The 23,324-nt window shown below is 38.3% G+C and overlaps 1 protein-coding gene across 3 annotated transcripts in view; it reads left to right on the top strand.

The window, feature by feature from the left end:
• LIN7A (lin-7 homolog A, crumbs cell polarity complex component) overlaps positions 1 to 19,992 on the top strand; it is a 51,119-nt gene extending 31,127 nt beyond the window's left edge. For 2 of the 3 annotated variants that reach the window (XM_065041580.1, XM_021299925.2), the window contains exons 3-6: positions 7,844 to 7,915; positions 10,311 to 10,520; positions 16,122 to 16,334; positions 17,868 to 19,992. In XM_065041580.1, coding sequence (XP_064897652.1) covers positions 7,844 to 7,915; positions 10,311 to 10,520; positions 16,122 to 16,334 — 495 coding nt within the window. In that variant the 3' untranslated portion in view covers positions 17,868 to 19,992. The remainder of the gene's footprint in view (positions 1 to 7,843; positions 7,916 to 10,310; positions 10,521 to 16,121; positions 16,335 to 17,867) is intronic. The other variant, XM_065041589.1, reaches the window with a different exon arrangement.
• The last annotated feature ends 3,332 nt before the right edge of the window (positions 19,993 to 23,324 follow it).

Here is a 23,324-nt window from a genome sequence, read left to right as displayed (position 1 = left end):
AAAATGTAAAAGACAACATTCATAATATTTCTTCCACATGTTCTGAAATTAAAACTAACTGATCTCCTCAGGTTGTTAAACAAGATTGAGTTTCATTTACAGGTTTGAGCTTTTTAATGGGTTAGCATCCCAGCTGCTTTTGGCAACATCCATGCAGTGTTGCTTCACAGAAAGAGATTGTTATGACAGTTGTGAAAATGATACAGATGTTTAGTTTTGAAAATACAGACACCAGCAGTTTTCCTGATGCAAACATGGAACTGCTCACAGGCTAATGAAAGCTCATCATGTAAAAATATTCAGAATCCCAGCAACCTTGCATGACCACATTCTGTCAGATATAAATAGCTTATTAATACAGACTATTCGTCACAAAGCAGCTTTTTCTATGAGTTGTCCAAATTCAGTAGCTGCAGGAAATAACTTATGTAATATGGACTTTCTGGTACTTCCAGTAGGCCCTATAATGTATCATACGCCTTCCTCTCAAGGGCACTTTTTAACCATTTCAACCTCACTGTACTCACAGGTATCCATTGACTTGTCCTTTTGACATTGATGAAAGACTTTTTTTGTTAGTTTGCTCTCAGAGGCAGAATGAACACACAATGTACAGTATATACACTGTGACTATGGGTTTGAGACTGCCTAATTCTGCTTCCATCAGCATTAATCAAACACATGGCACAGGCCTATAACAAAATGGACCTTTGTGATTTATTTGTTCAATCTTGTTTGAGAAGAATCCAAATTTATTCTAACCTTGAAGTTGTGGTGTGTACACGTGGCATCCATGGTGTTCTTCCACAGCCAGTGGTTTTCTGAGGTTGTCCATGTCCTTTGTGAGGACTGTGATTTAGAATGACAATCTTCTCCAATTCTCTTCAGTCATTCAGAAGAGTCCCCTCCCAAGTTTTTTTTAATTAACTACTGAAGGTAAAAGTAGCTATTAACATAATGAAAAAACAATGTTATTTTTTTTTTTAAAGTCAACTTGATAGAAAAGCAAATCAGCCTGCTTTCAGCTTCCCTGTGGAACTACTGTCTTCTAGACTATGATGTAAGACTGTGTTTCATACAGTATCTTAGCTAGAAGCTGTAGCTCTGGTGGAAAAATCATGCCTTTATGGTGTAGCCATGCTTTCCTGGGCATGCTTATCACATAAGAATTTAAAAAAACAGAACACAAGCACAAAGCCAAAAATGCCACTTGATATTCAAGAGATACAAAACTAAAGGTAAACGCACCATCAATAGAGATTTTCCATTTCCCTTGAGCTATCATGGGGTTGTGGATGAATGGAAGCATTTCATTGCATTGGTTTTGAGCTTGAGTTAGGTTACAGAGGTAAAAAGTCATTATGGAAGAAGAAAGGAGGTCTGGTAAGCTGCATACCTTCATGCTATTACATATACTGCTGGTTGTGTTGGACATGTTTTCCTTCTTTTAACTGCTCATCTGTTCAGGTGCCATCTTAAATGGACAATTAGATTGATTTTGTAGAAAAGCAAATACTGTTTGAAATCTCAACAAACCTGTTATCATAAAGAGTGTAAATGTCCAAAATAAGGCAAAGACCTTTAGATACTTCAGTGGAGAAGAAGGAAAGATTACCAAAAGAGATGAAAAAGACCCAATAACATCCAACAGTTATAACTCAAAACTGGACAAATTTAGCTTAGAAGTAATCCATTTTTAATGGAAATGCTGTTAGCCAGTTGACCAATTTCCTAAACAAGCTGGAGTCTTGAAATTCAAGGAACTTTCTAAAGACTCTCTAGTTTGAGCAAAAATTCTGATTGGTGCAGGAATTACCAGATGAGGTTCCATGGTTTATGGTGTAAAAGAGGTTAAAAGTGATGAGGTTCCCTCCTGATCTTTGTTTCTTTCCCATTAATGTGGTAGAAATATGATCTGAATTGATTACTGAAGTAGAGCTCTGGGGGTCTGTCCATGCATACCAACCAATGCATTCCCCTTGACAGAATATATGTATTGGATTAAGAATGAAAAATACCAGCAAGAAGTTGTGGGGAAGGAAAAAATGCCAAACAGAATGTGAAGAGGTAAAAATTATGAAACCAAAGTAGAGGGGGGAAAAAGACACAACTGGTTTTGCTGCGAGTGGGAGTTTGCCCTCACAAACAAGGCATCCACAGGCACCGTGGTGGAGGTCAGCAGCTCTCCAGTGCACCTTTGCACTGTAACTTCTCTCTGTCACAAGAGCAGGTGTCCTCCTGCCACAAGGACCGGCCCATGCACACCAAATGAGATAATATGTGGGTTTCACCTCTTAGGTTAGGAGGCTGAAGGTCTGAGAATGGGCTGCAGATTTCAGGAAGAGGGGAGGAGAGAGGCCAGCAGCTGTGCTGAATAAAGCACATACACACAGACGTGAGCTCTTCTTACCGTGTGTAAAAGACTGATTGAGATATTCCGTTCCACTTGACATCTTAGAAAGGAGAAATACTTACTTCATCCTTCTGAACATATGAAGGCAATTAGGAAGACGGGGATTCAGCGTAGTTGCTGGAAGAAGCATCATACTGAGGTATAAGTAAATACTTTCTCTTTTATAGCGTAGCCTCAGTTCTGCAAGGATGCACATGTCTACTGTTCCACTGACATGACTGCATAAGTGCAAGGAAACCAATTATGTCTTCCTTGCACTGGTTATTTGCACACTAACTCTTCCCTCTGTACTGTCTATCAGGCTCCTGTCTTCCCTTCCTTGAAAGGCTTCTTCCAAAAATAGATACACAATCCTCTTCTACACTGAAGCAATAAAAAATATGGCAGACAAACAAAAGACACTAAACCCACACGGTTCCAACGTGTGTGCTAAACACCACTTATCAATCACTTTGCAGGTTGCTGCTTCATTCCACCCTTTAACCTGCTTACCTATGGCACTTACTTAGGTTGTGACTTCTTGAAGGAAGAGTTTTATGTCTTTTTATGTATTATCATACTGCAAACACTGTGAAAACACAGCTGCTTACTACCTCTTACATATGTTATCTCGTGCTGTGAAATCCCCAACATTTTCAAAAATGTTGCCTCCTCACTTAGAAATCTCAGAAAAGTTTATCTGAGCCTGCTACTTCACAAGTTTAAATTGCAATATACTCTGCCTTGGGTTTTGTTTGTGTTTTTTTTTAACATTTGTTGATTGCTGTAAAATGTTTTCTGCCTCACACCTCTTTTGTTTTGATGTTTAGACCGAGTTGCCTTCACATATTGAGCATCATTATCATAGGTACAGTTGCACTTAGAATTATGTAATATTTCATCAGGGGAAGAAGCATTGAATACCTCTTACAGAAGTTAATGGAACAAAATCTATTTAATTAAATTGTAACTTGAAGAATTCAGCAGAAAAGATGCTGCATCATTCAGGTTGTAAACAGAATGCAGCTTCTGGCCACTTTCATAAAATAGGCTGCTAAATGCACTGTAATTCCTGGACCTCCTTCTAAAGCTTCGCATTGCCTTAAATAGGCCAGCACAGTATGTGCTGCTTTGTTATGAGTTCATGTGGAGCAATTTTTGTTAAGAAGTTAGCTCCTAAAGTACCTGTAAGGTACCCATTCCCGTGCTTCAGTAACGCTAAACTAGCTGCTTTGCCTCCCAGCCAAATGCGTGGGGCTGAGAACCATCATCATAACAGTAATACCTGCTGCATCTGACTCACTACAGCTCCTGCTGGGAGTACAAGGAGGATTCACTTCCAAGTTCAAATTTTCTAGTTGTAATTTTCTTCCCTCACTCTTTTTGTGTTTTTTGCATACTGTGGGAGAAGAACTTTAGATGTTGTTGTCTGAAGAGACTACCTGCAGAAGCTGGAGAAGTCTGAAATCTATATTCATGCTTTCAGGAGTATTTCTTGATAGGAGTGTTGTATTCTCTGCCACACAGGAAAGAGAAAACGGAGCCAAGTGCATCGGGCTCCAAAGCACAGATGAGATCTGTGTGAACAAACCTGTCTGTAGCACACTTCTGCCCCACAAATGTTCACCGTACAGACGCTAACAATCTTGGTAGAAATTGCTGTGACGGAAACTTACCTGAAACATTATCACTTACCTTACAGGTGCAGCTTTGTGTCTTGAAACATTGACATTTCACCTACAATTTAATCTCTATTATAAGTGAATCGTGGAAACTCTTTACCCTAGGCACTAGACCATCAGATTGTGTATGGACTCTGCCAGCAAATATTACTAAACACCCATGTAGTCTTTTAGACACTCTAAAAAGAAATAGCTGTGCATATGAAAATAGATAGGCAGCTTTTTTTCAACTCAGTAACATATAGTAACCATATAGATACTGCCTTGGGCAACTGGCTCTAGGTGTCTTGAGTGGAAGGGTTGGACAAGGTGCCCTCCAGAGATCATTTCCGACCTCAACCAGTCTGTGACTCTGTGATATGTTAATTGTCTTTCTTCAGTACATTCATATTACACAACGATGTCTTTTGAAATTATTCATCTTTCATGGTCAACAGAGGTCACTGCTTTAAAAGGCTTCTTTAGTATTAATAGATACCCTAACGGAGCTTTTCAAATACCTGTAATTAAATTCTGCACCTTTTACTTCTGTACTGAATGATTTTTTGACCAAATAAAGAAATCTACAGAAGGTCTTATAAGGACATCTTAAGGATGACATTGTTAGATTCAGGAGAATCACTGTATGCTAAAAATGTAATCAGATGTACAGATAACAGTAGGTACTGAAAGGAAAGATTTTATAAAAACATTTCAATTACTTGTCGTGTACAGTGGATTGAACAAAAATCTGTCTTCCACTCTGGGTGGATTTAAATGCCACTTTATTTAATTTGAGAACAAAGAGCATTTTCAGTTTATCTGTTGGGTGCACACAGAAGAGGCAGCAGAATGGATTCGCTGTGCACAAAACATGGGTAAAGTGTTACTGGGAACAACATAGATAAAGAGGTTAGTGTGACTACAGGCAAACTGATTATTTATGGACTTTGGTGTGCTTTTTGTGCAATTGCTAGAATGAGCATTTATTGGATCTGAACCTACAAAGAGTTTAAGGGGCTTGGTGGGATGGGTTCAATTAATCTGGTTTTGGTTGTTAAACTGACTTAATAAAAAGCAAGTCATGTAGGTGGGTGTTTTATCCTTCTTAAATTACACTGAAGATGATGTTACAGTCCAATAGTATAATTAGATTTATGAATGCCTCAAGCAGGTATTCAAGACTGGTCACATCTGTTGCTTCTAAAGAGTGAGATTTGACATGCAAGACCTATTTTCCTGAGAATTGTGCTACAGATATTCTCATTACTGATAACTGTTTGCAGAACACCATTTTGAATCCGTTATCATTTAGAAGTTATGAATGAACACAAAGATTATATGACATAATTGATTGTGTTTTTCAGCAGTTTTTGAGTTGGTTGATTCTTTTTTAACATACTAGTTTGATCACACACTAGGAAGTTTGTTTTTTCACCAGTATACAAATTAGTTACCAGAATACTGGATGTTAGTAAGCCTACTAGCTGCATACTGGTAGGATGCAGACAATATGGAGCTCCATGACATCAAACCTAGCCAATAATCACATGAGTGTATCATTATCAGCTCACCTTTATGATATTCTACCTTAGTAATTAATATTTTAAAGAACTCCTTAGTAACTGTTCTTATATTTGAAATATTGCAACCCATTTTTGAAACTATTTAATGTCATAATGGTTCAGTAATCAAATATATGCTTTTAGACGTTATAGGCAGCCACAACATTTATAGCTGTGCAAGCAAAACCAGTATGTACAATCAGCTTTTATGCTTTAAGAGAAAGGGAGACTTGCAGATATCAAGAAAATACAGCATAATCAGTGGTTCAATGCAGTATAGGTTTTGAAGTAACAAGTATTTAATGATTCATTACTGCAATACACAGTATTCTTCTTATATAATGTAGCAGTTGTTCTTGTAATTATATAAGAATATGTCCTACAACATAACACAGTAAACTTGGAACTGATCTGTGCAGGATAATGCTGAGCACGTAGACTCAACAAATTTTTATGATGGCATAATCCAGTACAGAGACAGAACAAACCAGAGATCCTTTAGAGGCTATAAAAGAGCTTTCTTTTTCCATATTTTAAAAATCAAAGGCAAAATCCTGACCTCTGTTGAAGTCAATGTCAATTGTACCAATGGAAGCAAGATTTCATTTCAAATAGGGAAAGCAGGAAACTTTGGTGTGCTCCCCTCATCTCAGTTTTCTTCATTGGCCCAATCTTTTCTGAATTAAGTCCTAGAATGACTGACAATAGTCAAGAAAGATAATATTTTTGCTGTATTTTTAAAGTGTTTAGCATATTTTAGATCTCTAAAATGGATTTCATACGTTACCTCATTTAATTTTTCACGTTTCCCTTGTGTATGGTATCCCTCAAAAAAGGTTTGGGGATCAGTCATCCCAAACATTTTACTCCTCATGAGTGTTTGATTAGCACTACCATGTCTGTCCGCCAAGATCAGAAATGAGCCACACATCTTAATTCCATGTAGGTGTTTGTAGCAATATATTCATCAGTGTGTAGGTTTTACAACAACAGGCTCAGTGGGGAGAGATAGATCATTATGGTACTGCATAGCGAGTCGTCAGGACAGGGGGATAGGGAAGTTTTACCTATCAATAGGACAGTTATGTACAGGATCTGACACCATCTCCGTCAAAGTAACATTTATATTACCAGAGAGAGAAGTTTTGGCACTACTGCCAAAGTGTCACCGAATCAGTGAAAGGTAAATAGGTTTTGGAAAGTGAGATTAAATCTGCACTCCTCAAGGACCCTAAGAAAGAGATTGCTGTAAAAGCCAACATACTTTACCAGCAAAGGTTTTCTCTGAGGAGTGCAACCTCAGACATAAAGCACATGGGAAGACGAAATTCTTGATGGCATAAGTTAACACAATGCCCATAGCAAATCAGTGACATATAGGAACATTTTTTTAGGTTTGGTAGTTTTATAAGAAAATTAAATAAAATAACTTGCTTGTTTGCATTCACCTTTATCTTTCAAAAAATATCTGTATGTTATATATAAATATTTTTATAAGTGTGCTTTCAAAGTAACTGGCTAGTATCAAAGCATGTTTTTATATTTTTCATCTAAGAGTGTGACAAATGTAGAGAACAAAGGGCCAAGAGTGTATACGAGAAAAAAACAGCAGGCAGAAAGCTGTAATATTGGCAGTGGTGATTTACCCATTGTCCATGTCTGACCTACCAGACTGCCAGTCATTTTGCAATTCCTACCTATGGTTGATGGAAACCAGTAGTGTGACCTTTCTTCAAAATTTTATTTTCACCTCCTTTCTTCAGCATCTGCATGCTGAGCAACTTACATATTTTTTTAACATCAGTTTCCTAAATTTTTACTTCATCAGAAAGTTCAAAGAACAAAGAAGCCCTCGTTGGAGCCTAAAACACCACTCAAATCAGTTCAGATAATCTGCATGCAAATCAGTTGCCTGGAGACATAAGTTTTTAATAACGTAGAACCTAACTGTCCTGTTTTGGGCAAGTGATGTGCTAGAGATGGGAAGGGAGTCATGCTGGAAGATGTACAGTTAAGTTGGCAAAGTGTCGTGTGAAACACAGATTGGTGGTTTCTGTAAACCTAAGCATGCACAAGTTTAGCAGTCAGTTCACTGGGTGATTGCATGAATACGGCATTAATGAAAGGTAGTCTTAAGAGGGAAAGGGACTGTCCTGTCTGGGCTAATATAAAGTTCTTATTTTGCTTCTATAATTAATTTCGTTTTATTTTCATGAACATTTTAGGTGTATCAATACATGCATGAAACCATAACTGTTAATGGCTGCCCCGAATTCCGAGCCAGGGCCACTGCAAAGGTAGGACACGTGCAACTGTTGAAATACGTGTTACCAAAGTGACCCAGTAATTGACTGTGCGCGTGTGTGTTTCAGGTATTCGTGTGTACACTGTAAGAAAATTTAGACATCAGTGGCAGCCCAGAGTCTAGAACCAGTGCTACTTCCCAGGTAACAATCATAATGGAAAATTTCAACCTTTATGCTGCTTCTGTAGCTTAAGAAAAGAGAATGATTTTATGGAAATTGATGCTTTTTTTGAAAGATGCTTTGCAAAAGCAAATATACTGGTTCATTCTATAGAAGTCTGCCTGCAAAAAACGATATTTTAATGGACTATTTTCCCATACAGCACATCCAGAGAGGACACAATGATTTGGGAGACAGAAACTAAAGAGTCAAAATTCCACTTTTAACTAATGGGAACAGTAGGTACTAAGCAAGTGGTAAGGATGAACAGTGACAAAAATGGCCTGATCAAGAGACTCTGCAGCCAAATGCAAGCCCATTTTTTTCTGATGCATTTCCCATTTTAATAAAATATATTGCCTCTTTGTCCATGTAGACCTGCCTTTCTTATATCCTTAGATGGTGACAGCTACGTTACTGCTACTACTGAAATTATAATTTTCTAAGGGAATTCACATAACCATGAAAGTACCCATTCTATGTGCCAGTATGAAATATGATCTGTATTTTTGTAACATGTACAAAGACAGATGCTTCCAAACACAGAGGTCTACCATGGCTTTCTTTTTCCCATTATCATTTTGTGCTCCACACTATCTTCTAGATGGCATAGCAGATACTATGCAAAGCAGGTAAACCTGCAAAACTTATAAATCTTTTTTAGACATACTTCTTTATGGTCCCACTGCTGTGAAGTTAGTGACAAAACTCCCTGAAATCTTAATGGAACTAAGATTTTAACATTATGTATTTGTGTTAAGAGATTTTCATTTAAAGCTGTATCAGAAGATGAAGGTTGTGAGTGTGTTACAAAAGTATTTTAGAGATGCAAGCTCTATAGCAAACAGCGAATAACCTAATATACACTAAATTGCAGTGTATTTTCCTTACAAAATGGAATGTTCTTTTCTGTAGGCTGCTCATCTGATTTTAACCTTCTTCTAATTGAAAGTTAATGGACAATGTAATATTGTAAAGTCTATGCTTCTGTATAGAGAAATGTTTATATGAAATTCTGATTTGTCTACGCTGCAGGTAAACATAGAAACTACTGCTATGTTCTGTAGTAAATGGGGAGAAATCCAATTAGTGTTTGCCATTCTCATTTCTTATTCATATAGAACAGCAGGGTTACAGAGCAATGTTTCGATATCACAATATTTCCTGGTTATTTCTGGGCTGTCTGCATTGCATTCTCCTAGTGCATTCATGTCTGACATAAAATGTATGCATGATGACAAAGTCTGCATGTGCCAAAACGTGTAACTGAGAATGATCCATTATGTCACATCATCCACTAGCTTCTATTAAGCATAAGCATTATTAGGATGCTCAAAACACTAGCGTAATGCAGAATTGTTTGAGCAGTTTGGACTACAAATACAGGTTGAAAAGGATAAAATGTTTTCTTAATGTTTATTTAATGATTTACGAGAATCTGTAAGTAAGAAAATACTTGCAGTGAAAAATGAATTATAAGATGTAATATTTTTCTGGATGCAAGCTTTCCAGTTTGTTATGTGGGTTGTTGTTTTTTTGCCAGAGTAAGATTAACAATCTAGGATTTTTCTAATTGATTTATAAATCTAGTATTTTAAGATTTAATTTTTAAATAAAAGTTTGGATCCGATTATATTATAAAACCTCATATTCCAGTTCCAGGAGTTACTTAGTTTGAGAAATTTCATAAAGATTATAAATTCAACTTTTTAAAATAAGAATATCCTTTTAGGATTTTTTCCTGTGCCAAAAAAATAAATAATTCCGCAGAGCAGAGAGTTAACAATTCAGTCCGTCCACTTCATTTCGACTAGGAACACAGTAGAGATCACATTATCTTACCCCAGAGCAACACATTTTCTCCCTGTGAAAAGGCAAAGAAGAAATGCACTAGTGATTGCAAGTGCTCACCACTGTGCAGTCGGGCTTCCTGGTGCCTCCTTCTGGCTCTGCCGCTAACTTTCTGTCTTATCTTTGACAAGTCACCTAAACTCTCTGTTCCTCTGCTTATTCTTTTATTTCAAAAGCATTGGCATGGAATGTATTAAAAAAAAGAAAAACACACTCAAAACAAAAACCAAAAAACAATATGCTTTCAGATGATCAGAAAAAGTCAGCGTAAGATACCGTAATGTTTTCACAAGAATTAATTCTTCCTGCAAATGAACAACAGGGTGCATGTCAGTGTTCTCCCCACATAGCCAAATGGCTTCTCTTTTTCTTCCAGGCAACAGTGGCTGCTTTTGCTGCAAGTGAAGGCCATTCACACCCACGAGTGGTGGAGCTGCCAAAGACTGATGAAGGCCTGGGCTTTAATGTCATGGGAGGAAAGGAACAAAATTCACCTATTTATATTTCTCGCATCATCCCTGGAGGAGTGGCGGAAAGGCATGGAGGACTCAAACGGGGGGACCAGCTGCTTTCGGTTAACGGAGTGGTAGGTGGAAATTTGATAGAGCTTCAATTTCATCTGGATGTTCCTTTTTCACAGCTGCTCTAATGCCATGATTTGAAATGCAGCCACATAAAACAAAAAGAAGTAGCTCTGTGAGGGACCTTCGGTATGCATTTGTGATGCAGCGAGGCAAAGCATCATCGACAACTTTGTGCCACTACAGTTTCTGTTGTAACGGAGGGTGCTTGAAGAGCTTCATTTTAAATCCACACCACATGGTCTGTTTCCGAGGAAGCTATGTCTGTCTGAATTGATAATTCTGCAAATTCCCTTTGTAGTAAAAGCATAATAACGGGCTTTGTGGTTCTTGCACTTCATCGCCTCTGAGACACTCAGCCCTACCCAAGCACAGTGATGCCTCAGTGGGACTTGTGCAGTCTTGTGGCCTTCGGAGTGTTTGAACACATAAAATCGAAAGAAATTTGGTAAGAACATTTGGTGCTGATTTGCAGTGGAGGATACGTTCCAGATTTCTGTCAGTGACATTCATCCAGCTGAGACATCTTTGTCAGAGAAATCAGGTGTACAAACAAAAACATACAGGGATCATGTATTTTAAGAAAAAAGATACACTTTTTGCATAGTCATTTTCCTTGTAAGTCAATACTTCAGGGTATATATATTTTGTGTTAGTTTCACTGTGAATGTCAGTATGGAGCTAAAAGTGAAAAGAGAGGAAAAATAAGGCTCTGGCTATATGACATGGGTCAAATTCTGCCTTTCATTTTGCTTTTTGTTCCCTTTTACAAGGGAATGTAAAGTACTGAAAGAATAAGCATACTCATTCATATAACCCTACACTTCTCTTAATGAAAATGTAATCCTTTTTCATGCAAAACCTCCATCTAAACCTCATCTTTAAATACACAAAAGGCACGTAGGAGCAATTCTTGAATCCAGTCATAAATATAAGAGTTTCCAACTTAAATTTCCTCTTTGTTACAATCCCCTAAAGAATGAAAAAAAATGCAGCTTTCTGCATGCTTTCATGTTGTCATCTGTTTCTCTCAACAATAGTTATTCCCTTTCACTTGAAACAAAATATCAGTGCAACACTTCAGACAGACTTTTTACCACTTTTTCCATCAACCATAATGTTCTCAAAAAAGAAATAATAGGTCTGGAAGCTTGCTTGCCCCAGTACACGATGAGAAAGGAAAGATGGGAAACAAAAAAAAGAAAGCCCACTGAAAAGATCATATAGTCTCAGGGAAAAAGAAATCAACTGGATATTTAAAAAGTAAATTGCCTGAACTTCACTGTTTGGAAGGAGTTCAAATAATTTTGTTGTTGTTCGGCACTTCTTTCAACAGGTAAATAAAAAGGCAGATATAAAGAGTTTATATCCACTATTTGATGTGTGATTCTTGAAAAATCCTTTTACTGTCAGCAGTGTCAAGGCAAATACTGGAGAAGAAAGTGGTGAACCTTCAGATGTCGAGGTGCATTGAATCTGACTCTGTTGTCATCTCTATTTCATGCTACTGTTCAAAAATTTTCTTGAATGTGCTCTAGAATATGTTTTTACCTAATGTAGCAAAAAAAACACAATATCAAATTCCCAATTGCATGTAGGCACACAAGAAAGTTGTTTCAGAGATCTGACAGAAATATTTTTATGTTCAGAGTCTAAACAACAGAATTTGAAATTTGAATTGCAGTTGGAATTGAAATAAGGCCTGTGAGCAACTGTTCATAAACTAATCTTGGGCTGAATTAAGCCCATACAATATAATTCATAAAAAGGCAAAAATGATAGCAGTGGTAATTTGTTTGCAGACAGCTTGAGACAGGAGAAGAAAGGTCTAAATTTAACATTGTTCACTGGGACTGGTTCACTCTGTGCTTCTCTCAATTTAGCTGGAAAAAAGCAAATAATATACAGTATGTACAATACAACAGACGGCTCAGCAGTGCAACATGAAATGAAAATGAAATATCTGTAACTTGTTTGTGCTCAGAAGTTGGTGGTTATCCAACTTCGTAATTATCAACATAAAATTAGAGCTGTGTGTTCAGAATGCAGATTTGTTATCCCAGCATGACTGGGATGATTGTTCCTTGAGCTGTTTCACTGGACATTAAAAATAGTGTTTTCTCATTATGCTGGGGATTTTTTTACATACTTTTGTCCAACCCCCTCAAAAGTAAAGGAAATGGAAAGCAGTAAGCCCTGCAGATGGCTCAGCAAAGGCACTTGCTGGTGGCTCTTTGTATCTGGCAAAGATCCTGTGTTTGTCAGATACCTGTTGTGAGTCAGACACAGAAAGGGATGCAAAATAGGTTTATAATAGCTAATTTCTGAGCCAAGCATTTGCTTACATCTAATAGTAATACCTTTATCAGTTTCTCGACTTGTGGGGTAACAATCAGAGACTTGGATTTTTTCTTATATATTTATGGCAAGTCTGTGAGCCTAGATACAGGAATGGTTGGTGTTTTCCCACACCGTATCTGCAGTTCATTCAATGTTTTTTGTCTCTACGGTATTTTGCATCCCATTTTTTGATGCAATCTTTCAATGCAATAAGGGAAATACAGACATAAGTATATATAAATATATGTCATCAAAAATTACAGATTAAATGAAGATACACATTCTGAAAAAAATTTATTAAATCCCATGTTTGGTGTAGATCTGCCCAATGTCCTCAACCAGTGTAATCTTGTCAGCAAAATCCCTGCAGGCAGGAATGATACCAGCAGGAGTCATTCACCAGCACAACCTCACAGGTTTGCAGGCGTGGAAGAAATCAAACAGCAAAACAGCTTCCTGTGCTGGTATAAGCTCTTCTCCCTACTGCAGGGGGCTCTTATATTTAAGTTGTGCAGCTTCAGCTATGCAGGTAAAGCATTTGTAATGCCTTAGAAATACGAGTGCAAGCAGCAATGAAGACATTAAGAGCAAGTGTAGCAATCATGTTGATAGCAATTGAAAACTTTGGTTGTTAAGACCTGGGTTAGGTAGGTTTGGAGAGTAGGATTTGTATTTAGCAGCACTGTCATGGCTGTTTTCCCCTCTCTGGTTATGATTCACAGCTTTAGGCTGAATTCTGTGTCATTACTATTCAAGTCAATGGGAGTTTTCCATTGACCTGGATAGCAACAAAGTCAAACCCTTCGTTTCTAATTAGAAAATACTGTCTGTTAACTGGAAGAACAAGGCCAGAGGCAAATGTGAAAGAAAACAGGCAATCATGAATTAAATACAGGTTACTAAGTCGTATGAAGTATTAAAGTACACCACTTTGTTATTCCCTGAAAGAACAATCACAATTGCTTACTGGTGCCAGTTAGACCCATCCAACTCTTTGAAAGCAAATGAGTATTTTAGCTACTTCATGTAGCTTGGAGGCTTGCAATTTTTGTTTATAGCCTGTTCTAAGTTCATACCGTTCCACAGCAAGACTGATCACGACAGTGTCTTTTCCTCTGAGAGCCCATACCGTGTCGCATTGGCTATAATTGACAAGCAGAAAATAAAATACAAAACAATGCCAAGTTTTATACAGTTCCTCTCAAGGTGAGATGTGTGTTTACAAAAGCCAGTATCACCGTGTCACAAAGCAATGAGTTATAAAAGATAGCTACTTACGTTATCTGCTGCATGATCACCTCTTCTAATATTGAGCAGTTATGGGGTAGGTGACATGGGGAATAGATTTTAATTTGTACCTGTGACTTGTTTGTTAAAGCAATTTCACAAAACACGCTGTGCCATCTATAGGTTTTTATCTGAAGTCTCTTTGGAGCATTAGGTACATTCACTCTTTCTTATCCAACAACAATTTCCTCTTTTTTTCTCCAAATTAACTTTGGTAGCAGTGCTTGTTCGGCAGATTTATCCCAATCACAATTTCTAGCAAATATGGACATTACACACCTTGATTTTTCTTGAAGATCTTTGAATAGGAGACCTACTGGAGGAATTTCATGAACATACAGTTCAAAAAGGTGAAATCGTTTATTTCTGTTAACAATCAAGCTTATATTTATTTCAAGGTTGCCTCTTTTCCTAGTAATCGTTTCAGCACCTGATAGTATATTCATTATTTCTCTAAGCTGCATTAATATTTTTGAAGCATCTTAACATTTCCATAGAAACATAGTCCAGTCAGTTGACCAAGACAGGTAATAATTATTTGGATTAATATGTTGAAGGTTATTTAACAGGAGACAGGAAGGTGATAAGCTTGAATTGTGTTGTTTGTATTATTTATGTAGAAGCGTATTGTGCCTGCTTCTTGAAACCTTTAAATCATTATTTCTGGTTCAAAGTGTGCCACAGCAGAAGTAATTCTTATTCACTGTTCTTGCACAATGTTAGTCAGTCAAACAGGAGAGATGAAAATAGAAATAATTTTCTTCTGACAGTTGCTGTAATCATGCTAAGTTATTCTTTTAGCATGAATTGTACTTCAGTTCTTTTGAATGCTGCTGCTTCTCTTTGGACACCTGTCGCTATAGTTTCATTTTAAATAGTGTGGTATACATGTGAGTTGTTAAAACACAATGTGTAGTAAAACTTTGATTTATTTTATATGTGGGAAGAAAATTACTTATTTTTTAAATGGTCTAAAATCCATGTGAAGAGCTCACTAGTGTGGTCTTTTTTTTTTTTTCTGCGCAGAGATACTTTTGTTTGTTGGAATATATCCTGCAACACCCATGGGCAATCATACACCATTAGAAAATTTCACCCTTTCTCTGAAGGTGGGGAACAACCCACATGCCTGAAAAGCACTCCAGTCAGACCACTTAATGGTAGAAATTAAATACTCTTCACAGCTGAGTCACCTCCCCCGTTTGGAGATTTACTGTTTCAAACAGTGTTAGCATAGAAATCAGAGCTTGAGCCCCTTTGGGAACACTTTGATTTCACAGCAGGTATCATCTTACTGCAAACCGTTTTCCAGAAAAGGAGGGTAAATATATATTCCTTCAGCAAGAATTTGTGATGTTTCAGTTGTTAGTGTTTGATTGCTTGCAACTAACCAGATAAAGGCTAGTTTATTTCCAGTGGAGAAGCCGTATCACATGAACGTGTGAGCAATGCCATTAGCTCTCTAGGACACGGGTTGTCCCGGGAGCTCCTTTGCCTGCAGCTCAGCAACTGTTTAATCGCCACACGTCATCCCCTGCAGGATCCAAACAGGGCCAGGGCGTAAGAAAGGAATTGCTGTTTCAAACTTGCAATTTCTTAATTTCTTACCAACATTTAAGTAGGATTTTATTTTTGTACCTTGCAAACAGTTTGTTTGGGTTTTTACTGCGGGGTTTGGGTGGTTTTTTTTAACATCATTTTTGTTTGCATAAAGCTTGTTGAGTGTTTCCCCTCCTTTTCACACAGATCAGAAATTAGGTTTGTAATGAAACCTAAAACAGATTTGGGCTATTTAAAATATGAAAACTAGTATATTCCCAGCAGTGCATAACTCTTAACACTTTCTCTTAAAGGTCCCTTGAAAAACGTAAGGTATAGAAACTTCCTAAAACACCGATAGCCTTTCTGTATGAAAAACAGGGCTGAGCTCTAGATCAAAGCAGCATTTTTGTGATTAAATCTCTTCTCCCTGCTCCCAGAGCGTGGAAGGAGAGCACCACGAGAAGGCAGTGGAGCTGCTGAAGGCGGCCAAAGACAGCGTCAAGCTGGTGGTCCGCTACACACCCAAGGTGCTGGAGGAGATGGAGGCTCGCTTCGAAAAACTGAGAACAGCCCGGCGCCGGCAACAGCAGCAACTGCTCATTCAGCAGCAGCAACAGCAGCAAACTACACAGCAAAACCATATGTCGTAGGTGAGAGGATTCATTGGTCTTCCCTAAAGCCCGCTGGCGGCACCCTGCCTGGGCCAGCAGTGCCGGCCAGGGTCCAGGGGTCCGTCAGGGCAGGGGCTGGTGCCAGGGCCCGTCCCAGCCCCAGACAGGGACAGCCGGGGGGCACCAGGGCAGCCCCAGCCCCAGGCGTTGGGCACCTCCCTGGGGATGGGGACCAGCTCAGGCCAGGACAGGATGTGGGCCCAGCAGGATAGGGCTGTGGGGAGATGGAGACCAGCCCTGCTGTGGCATCGCTGGGATGGGAGCTGATGGCCCCAGGGCGCCAGTGTGAGGTCCTGGGGCCTGAGCAGGTAGGGAAGCCCTGGGGGGCTGAGATGGGGTCCTGGCCCAGGAGAACCCAAGGAGGGGTCAGGGACAGTCAGGGCTGGTGGTGACCTCAGGGACCCAGCAAGCACACACTGCAAGGAAGATGATCAGAACTCTTTCCTTGGTGTATTTCCACGTGGTCTGTCGCACTACAAATGTGTTTTGAAAAAATAGAGGAAAGGCCCTAACAAATTCAGGAGCCAATTTCGAACTAATAACCTCGAGATCAATAACCACTGTGCAGCTCTGGCTTTATAAGCAAGACTGCATAAGAAGTCTGTAGTTACTGGGAACATTTGTTTTCTAATTAAAAAACAGGGCATTTGTAACAAGGAAGAGTATGCTACAGGATTTAGACACAGCTTAATGTATTTTCAGATAGTCTGTTACCACTCTGTAACAGAACATTGAGAATTTCTGCTGGTACATGAAGAAAAGCTTTCCTATTCCTGTCCTTGCTGCAGGAAACCCAAACTTCACCCTGCAGTTCCTCTGCTGAGAACCCACAAGTGCTTATTTCTCATTTCCAGTTTGGTAGGAAGTATTTAATTCACTCTCAGATGACCTTCAGTATTACAATAGTTTACAAGAGCCTTGCAAGATTCCCAGTGAAGTCAAAACATATGGCATGTGAGGTACAGAGATACTCTATGCAGTTTTTCTGAAATCAGTGAGAGTTTGTGACATGAATGCAGTTATGGATATGCTCCATTGGCCCAAATGGTCAGAAACTGAAGCTCCCAGAGATGGTTTCATCATTAATAATGTTGATGCTGACTTCTGTTGATACTTAGGGGGAAAGGCCCACCTTGTAGACCCCCTGTGTTGTGACCACTGGAATTCCAGCTTTGTTGATGCAAACAAAGGCTCCAAGTGGGATCTGAATCCCATGTCAGGGCCTCAACTCAGGCAAGAGGTATAAACAGAAGTATTTCATTAAGCTAGTTTTGGGTTTCTGTGTAAAATACAGCAGTCACAGGAGACAAACATACAAACGGCACAGTCGTTTTCATTTAAGGTTTTCATTTTTTCAGTTACCTAAATCTTTTCATTAGCAAGGGAGGTATTTTTACTGATGTTAATTTTTTCCTTTAAACTGAAAGGGAAGAAAGGCAGGCAGAGACAACCAGCAACTGAATTCCTCATTTCTTCGTGCTTACTCTGAGAAATGCATTTCTTTAATTCTAGGTTATTCTCAAGAAAAAAAAAGCCTCGACCAAGAGTTCAGTAATCAAGCAACCAGAGCTGTGCTTCAGTATTCCAGCAAAAGGAGACAACTACAGCAACACAAAACAGAATTCATCTGGAGAATGTGCAGTACAAGATTAATGTAGTTAAGACAGCCATAGGGAGAGTACCTTCATGATAAGGCTTTTCAGCACACGGCAGTCACATGTACATAGTACTTTTGTGACTCTATTCCTAATAAGAATAGCATGATAGGTAAACCCTATGAAACAGAGAAGTCTAGGGCTTCCAAATAATTCTGTCTGAGCTAATCTTGCACTCCTTACTCTGACAAATTGGCCAGTTGGCTTTTTCCGGACAGTGAAAGTTTTGTTTTAAGGAGATCAAGATTGGCTGCTTTTGGGGACGGAATCTTTCTCTACAGTTATCTCCAGAAATGAACAACGACGTCGGTTCAAAATTTTGCCACAGACATCAAACTCATACATCACACTTCATAGCCACTTTGTACTATATATTGTAGAACTGTTTTAACCTAACTTCCTGTTTATAGTTTTCAATTTTCCCTCTGGAAATAGCAATTTACTATATTTATAAAGTATTCCATTTGTAGAAGCAATTGGCTTTTTACTCTTGGTGTTTCCATATATTTTATTATGCATCAACAGAGTGAGAAAGTTTTAGGTCAATTTTAATTTTATTAGTAGAAAGTTAGGGAATCCTAGAACTGTATTTTTAAACGTAGGTATTGCTTGTATCTATTATAGTTACTATTCAGAAATCTATAACTGGATATATTATATATTTATTCCATAAAATATATATTGTCTGAATGTACCTGTTAGAGAAGTAGGGTCTTTGCTTAGCATGTATTGCAAATGTGGTAAGCTAATGTTAGCAAAAGACCAAGCTTTGTTTGGCAGATATTGCTGTGATAGCATAATCTCAGCTTTTCTGCATTATTTAATTTATTTTCCAGGCTAATATTAATCTGTTTTAGAGAGGAGGAAGTGTAAGTTATTTATTTTAAGACTCACACATTATAATTTAAATCAATTTGAAGTTAGAGTTCTGACTTATTTTTAATCAAACCAAACTGGAATGTGCAAACAAAATATATAACTAAGTTCTTGAGTTTACATGTCTGCTTTTCCAAAGAAAATAGTCAAAGCTGGAAGGCTGTGTCATCTACTTTCAAGAAAATAAGTAAATGGAACCCCCAAATTCTAAAAAATAAATCATTTTCAGCATGCCTTCTAGGCTTCGTTAGAAAAGACGGGGAGAGAAAAGGAGAAGAGGGGAGAACCCTACTGTCCTTGCATGGTGGAAACTCCAGCTGATGTCAGCGAAGGTTTGGTAATGTGAGGAATGTAGAAGTGATCTGAACCGGTGTTCTAGTTGTGAACTTAGAAGAAAGTCAAAAACAACTAGTATTTTGAAGGACCTATTCTCAAACAGAGAAGCAAAGCAAAACAGGGGAAATCGACAGTATCATAGCATGTGTTAGAAACCAAATACAGGCTAGCCAACAGTCTCAACAGTGTTTGATTCATGTAAGTAGCCATTGAAAGGAGATTACTGTATTTTTAAAACTAAACAGTATGAATTCATCCAGAGAAGCCTCATTTTATACAGAGAAGTAATTCTATCCAGTGATCATTGGTGACAATATCAATTAAGACAGTGGAGTTTGAGAATTACCAGGATTAAAGAAGAAATATATTGTATTGTGCTCTGCACGGTGTCTTTTTATACTTAATAAAATTGTATGTACCTATTTTAAAACTGTATTCTCAGACAGACACTGCTATTAATATTGACAATATATACATTGTTATTATGACTGCATATAAATGTTCTGTATCTCATCAGTACATTTTGAATTACACTGATAGCTGCATTTTCAGAGACCAAGTATTTAGATTTAGTCAGCCCACTGTACTGCATTTTTCCAAACCTCCTCCCCACCTCCTCCCCTCCTCTTCCTCAAAAAATTTAGGTTTGATGGAGTGGAATGTGCTGATTAGTAAATTTCAATGATAGAATGTCATTCATATAGAGACTCATATAAAATTCATTTTCATATATTATTATTCAATAAATTATTTATACAAGCTAAAATTAACATTCTAGTCTTTGCCAACATTTAACAATAAGATGAAAGAAAAATAAAAGTAAAATGCAACATTCCGTTAATTTCAAGTGCAAGCAGGAAGAAGTAACTTTTTAAGGGTGACTTTTCATGCTCTTTACTGATCAATAAAATGTATAGCCACTTAATCACAGGATAATCTGTATCCCTAAAACAATCATCTGCACTTCGATGTAGACAGTCTTTTCATATGATTGAGATGTCTCTGGTCCTGATGGAGCAAGGCACTTCCACACATGCATGGCTGAATTAGGACCTGAAGGACAGGCAGGGAGGACAACACTTTTTCCACATACAAGTCTGCAGGTACTTGTGCATCATATTTTAACTGATCGGTCTCCTGGCATTTGCTATTTCACTACACTGAACTGATATTCGTTCCGTCAACTTGGTGAGTTTTATTGCTCACATTTACCTTTGGGGCTCCTTCATGTTTTCCTGCATTGTCAGCAAACCACGGCAGGAGATCAAACAAGTCTTTTCTGTCTCTTTCTTACACTAACCCAAAGGGTGCCACATAATTTGTATGAGCTCTTGCATCATGTTCACTTATGCCAAAGATACAGATGTAAGATCTAATAAGAACAGAGGTTCAGGGTTGGTGGCATTTACCTACCAAGGCTGATGGATCTACCACGTTAGGTGTAGGTTTTCTGTTTGCGACATCTGATTTGCACTCTATAGGGGATTGAAGGATTTCATCGCCTCTGATAAAGCAAGAAGTTCACCAGGGTGCATTTTCATCTTTTCCTTCTACAGGGACAAGTCATAGATGAAAGGTCAACAAATGCCCACGAGGGGAAGAAATTACATAAAAATCTACCTGCAGTTCCCTGGTGAATAATACTGCAGACCTCTTAGTCCTATGCATCATATGTTTATATGTATTTATCACAGCCACGCTTCCAAGCTGACTTAGGAAATGTTGGCAACTTTTGCAGAAGGCACAAAATTATATGCCACATTTGCAGGAGAAGAAACTACTTATTCACCTACTAACTTTAGGGATTTTAGAGTTCTAAATGAAGTTAAGATCTCATAACCAAGCAAGGGTCCTCGAATTAAAAAAAAGCTAAACAAGAAGAGTGGTTTTGCCTGTGTTTGAAATAACACGGGATTTTAAGCACGATTTCAGATTTTAAAATAGTTATGCTCATAGAAGATGCATTTTATTACAGGATGAGAGACTGTTTCAGAAAGTAGCAATTCTTTATGAATATTTCTGAAAAAGGGATAACAAAAGAACACTGACCAATCAATCTCCTAATGCAGAACTATGTCTAGAAGAGCAAAGGGGAGCCTTCTGTGTATAAGCAGAGGATTACCAGCTAGAAGTAGGACTGTCCGTACATAAGCATTAGTGAGACTGTTTCTGTATCTAGCGTTCAATAAAAACAAAACAAGTTTCAAACCCAGAGATTATTCTGGGACAATTTGCAAGAATGTGCTGCCTGCTGCGATACATGTCTGATGAGAAACACAGTCCATTACGCTTCTCCATGAGAAGGTCAGGATAAATTAGGGAGGTGTTCAAACAGCCTTGCAAGCAGACCCAAGCTGACCCTGCTTCTCCATGAACTGAATCCAGTCTTGAGCACTGACCCAACACGATTTTGATATGTCTGATGAATTCAATGCCTCTACCCTCAGCTGGCTAAAAACAAGCTGCCGAGCTTTTGTTGGTTGTTTCTTTGCTCAACAGAGAGTTAGAGGCATCCCTTGAATGCGATTCATTCCACCTGCCTCTGACATGTATTTTAAAACAGGATAAGGCATCTCATAAGTGGGTTTATAAGCAGAGCCACTAACTGAACAGCCTAAATCACTAGCTTGGAGTAAGTGATGTCTTTGGGGGTTTTTTGCTGCTTCAGTCATATGCAGCTTCCTAATAAATACATAGATATCCAGCCCTCAGATTTAGAATTCCCTAGTCTAAAACCTCTGTGCATGCAGCTCAGATGACTAATAGATCTTACACTTGATGTTGTTTTTAAGGAGGTTCCTGTTGCCACAGACGTCTGTCCTGAAACATTCTAAGAAATTTAAGGACTCAGAGCAGGTATCGCTGGCAAAGTGCATTGGTCATGGTATAATACATGGCCAGACTACAACACGCCTCAGTCTGGGAATGATAACAGAAGTCTGTGCTGCCACCTGTACCATTGGGCTAGTGTGCATGCATTTTACAGTGCCTGCAGCCAAAAAGATAAACAACTGCTTTTGATTTTTGGTTACAGAAATGCACAACAATGAAAGCCATCAAGCTTTCAACATAGGCATCTGTGATGCTGAGAGCCATAGCAAAACTTCACCAGTTCTGAAATCTAGCAGCCTGCAGCTATCTAGGATAAAGTAAATAGATTATGAAAGCAGATGATGTCTATGAGGAGCAGCCAAAATCCAAGAGAAGAAAATCCCATAAGGCTCTAATCTCCAATCTGCTTTTAATTTACTTTTGTATAGTTAGTTTCACTCATGAACTCATCTGACCAAAAGGGAAGCATATGATTCAGCAATTGCACTTTTCTCAAAACCATGAAGAGCTGATAGGGTGGATGGATATCTCTTCCTTCCTCTCTCTGATTCTTGGATGGAGCTGGGGTCTGTCTGCAGAAAGGTGATACCCAAACATGTCCCAGTGCTACAGAGGGTTTTCCTGTTAGCCATATTACAGTTCCTCTCCACCAGCAAATCTCAGTATATTTTCTCAAAGTGGGATTGTTTTATAGACCCACAAATTTGTGTTTATTTCAATGAAAACTTGGTGTTAAGCCTGAAGCTGTAAATCTGCCCAACCTTTTCATTCTGACATGCCAAACCGGACCAACCACTGCATTTGTAATAATCCAGCTGGGAGCCTGGGATTAGTTTGTAAAGTGGTCCAATTAAAAACTGTATCCCAGGAGTCACTTCTCTAACATTTCTGTTGAAATGAAAGAAATGTAAAAAACAAACACAAAGTATAACTTCAGAAGTACAGACAGTAACCAGTGCAACGCTATAGAAAGGGAAAATACTTAAGGTTTTTCACATGTGTGGAAACTTCTCCAGGAATATATAATATTATTTTTCTCTAAACAAGTTACTTTTCTATGTTGGGAGGAAAAAGCACTTATCTAGTCGCAGATTTTGGTGAGAATAAGGCAAGATTCCTGGCTAAAATGAGAAACAGCATGGGAAGAATCCTGTGTATGTTCAAGTAGCCATAACAATTTGGTGGGTATAAGGGTGGGTCCGCCTCAGTTGAGAGTAACTCATACTTCTCGCTCTGATCTCTCTGCTATCCCAAGTCAACTCATATTTGA

The sequence above is a fragment of the Columba livia genome, chromosome 1 (genome assembly GCF_036013475.1).
Source record: "Columba livia isolate bColLiv1 breed racing homer chromosome 1, bColLiv1.pat.W.v2, whole genome shotgun sequence".
In the NCBI taxonomy this organism is placed as follows: Eukaryota; Metazoa; Chordata; class Aves; order Columbiformes; family Columbidae; genus Columba; species Columba livia.
Note: the sequence above shows the minus strand (reverse complement) of the source record. Positions and strands in the feature narration are given on the sequence as shown.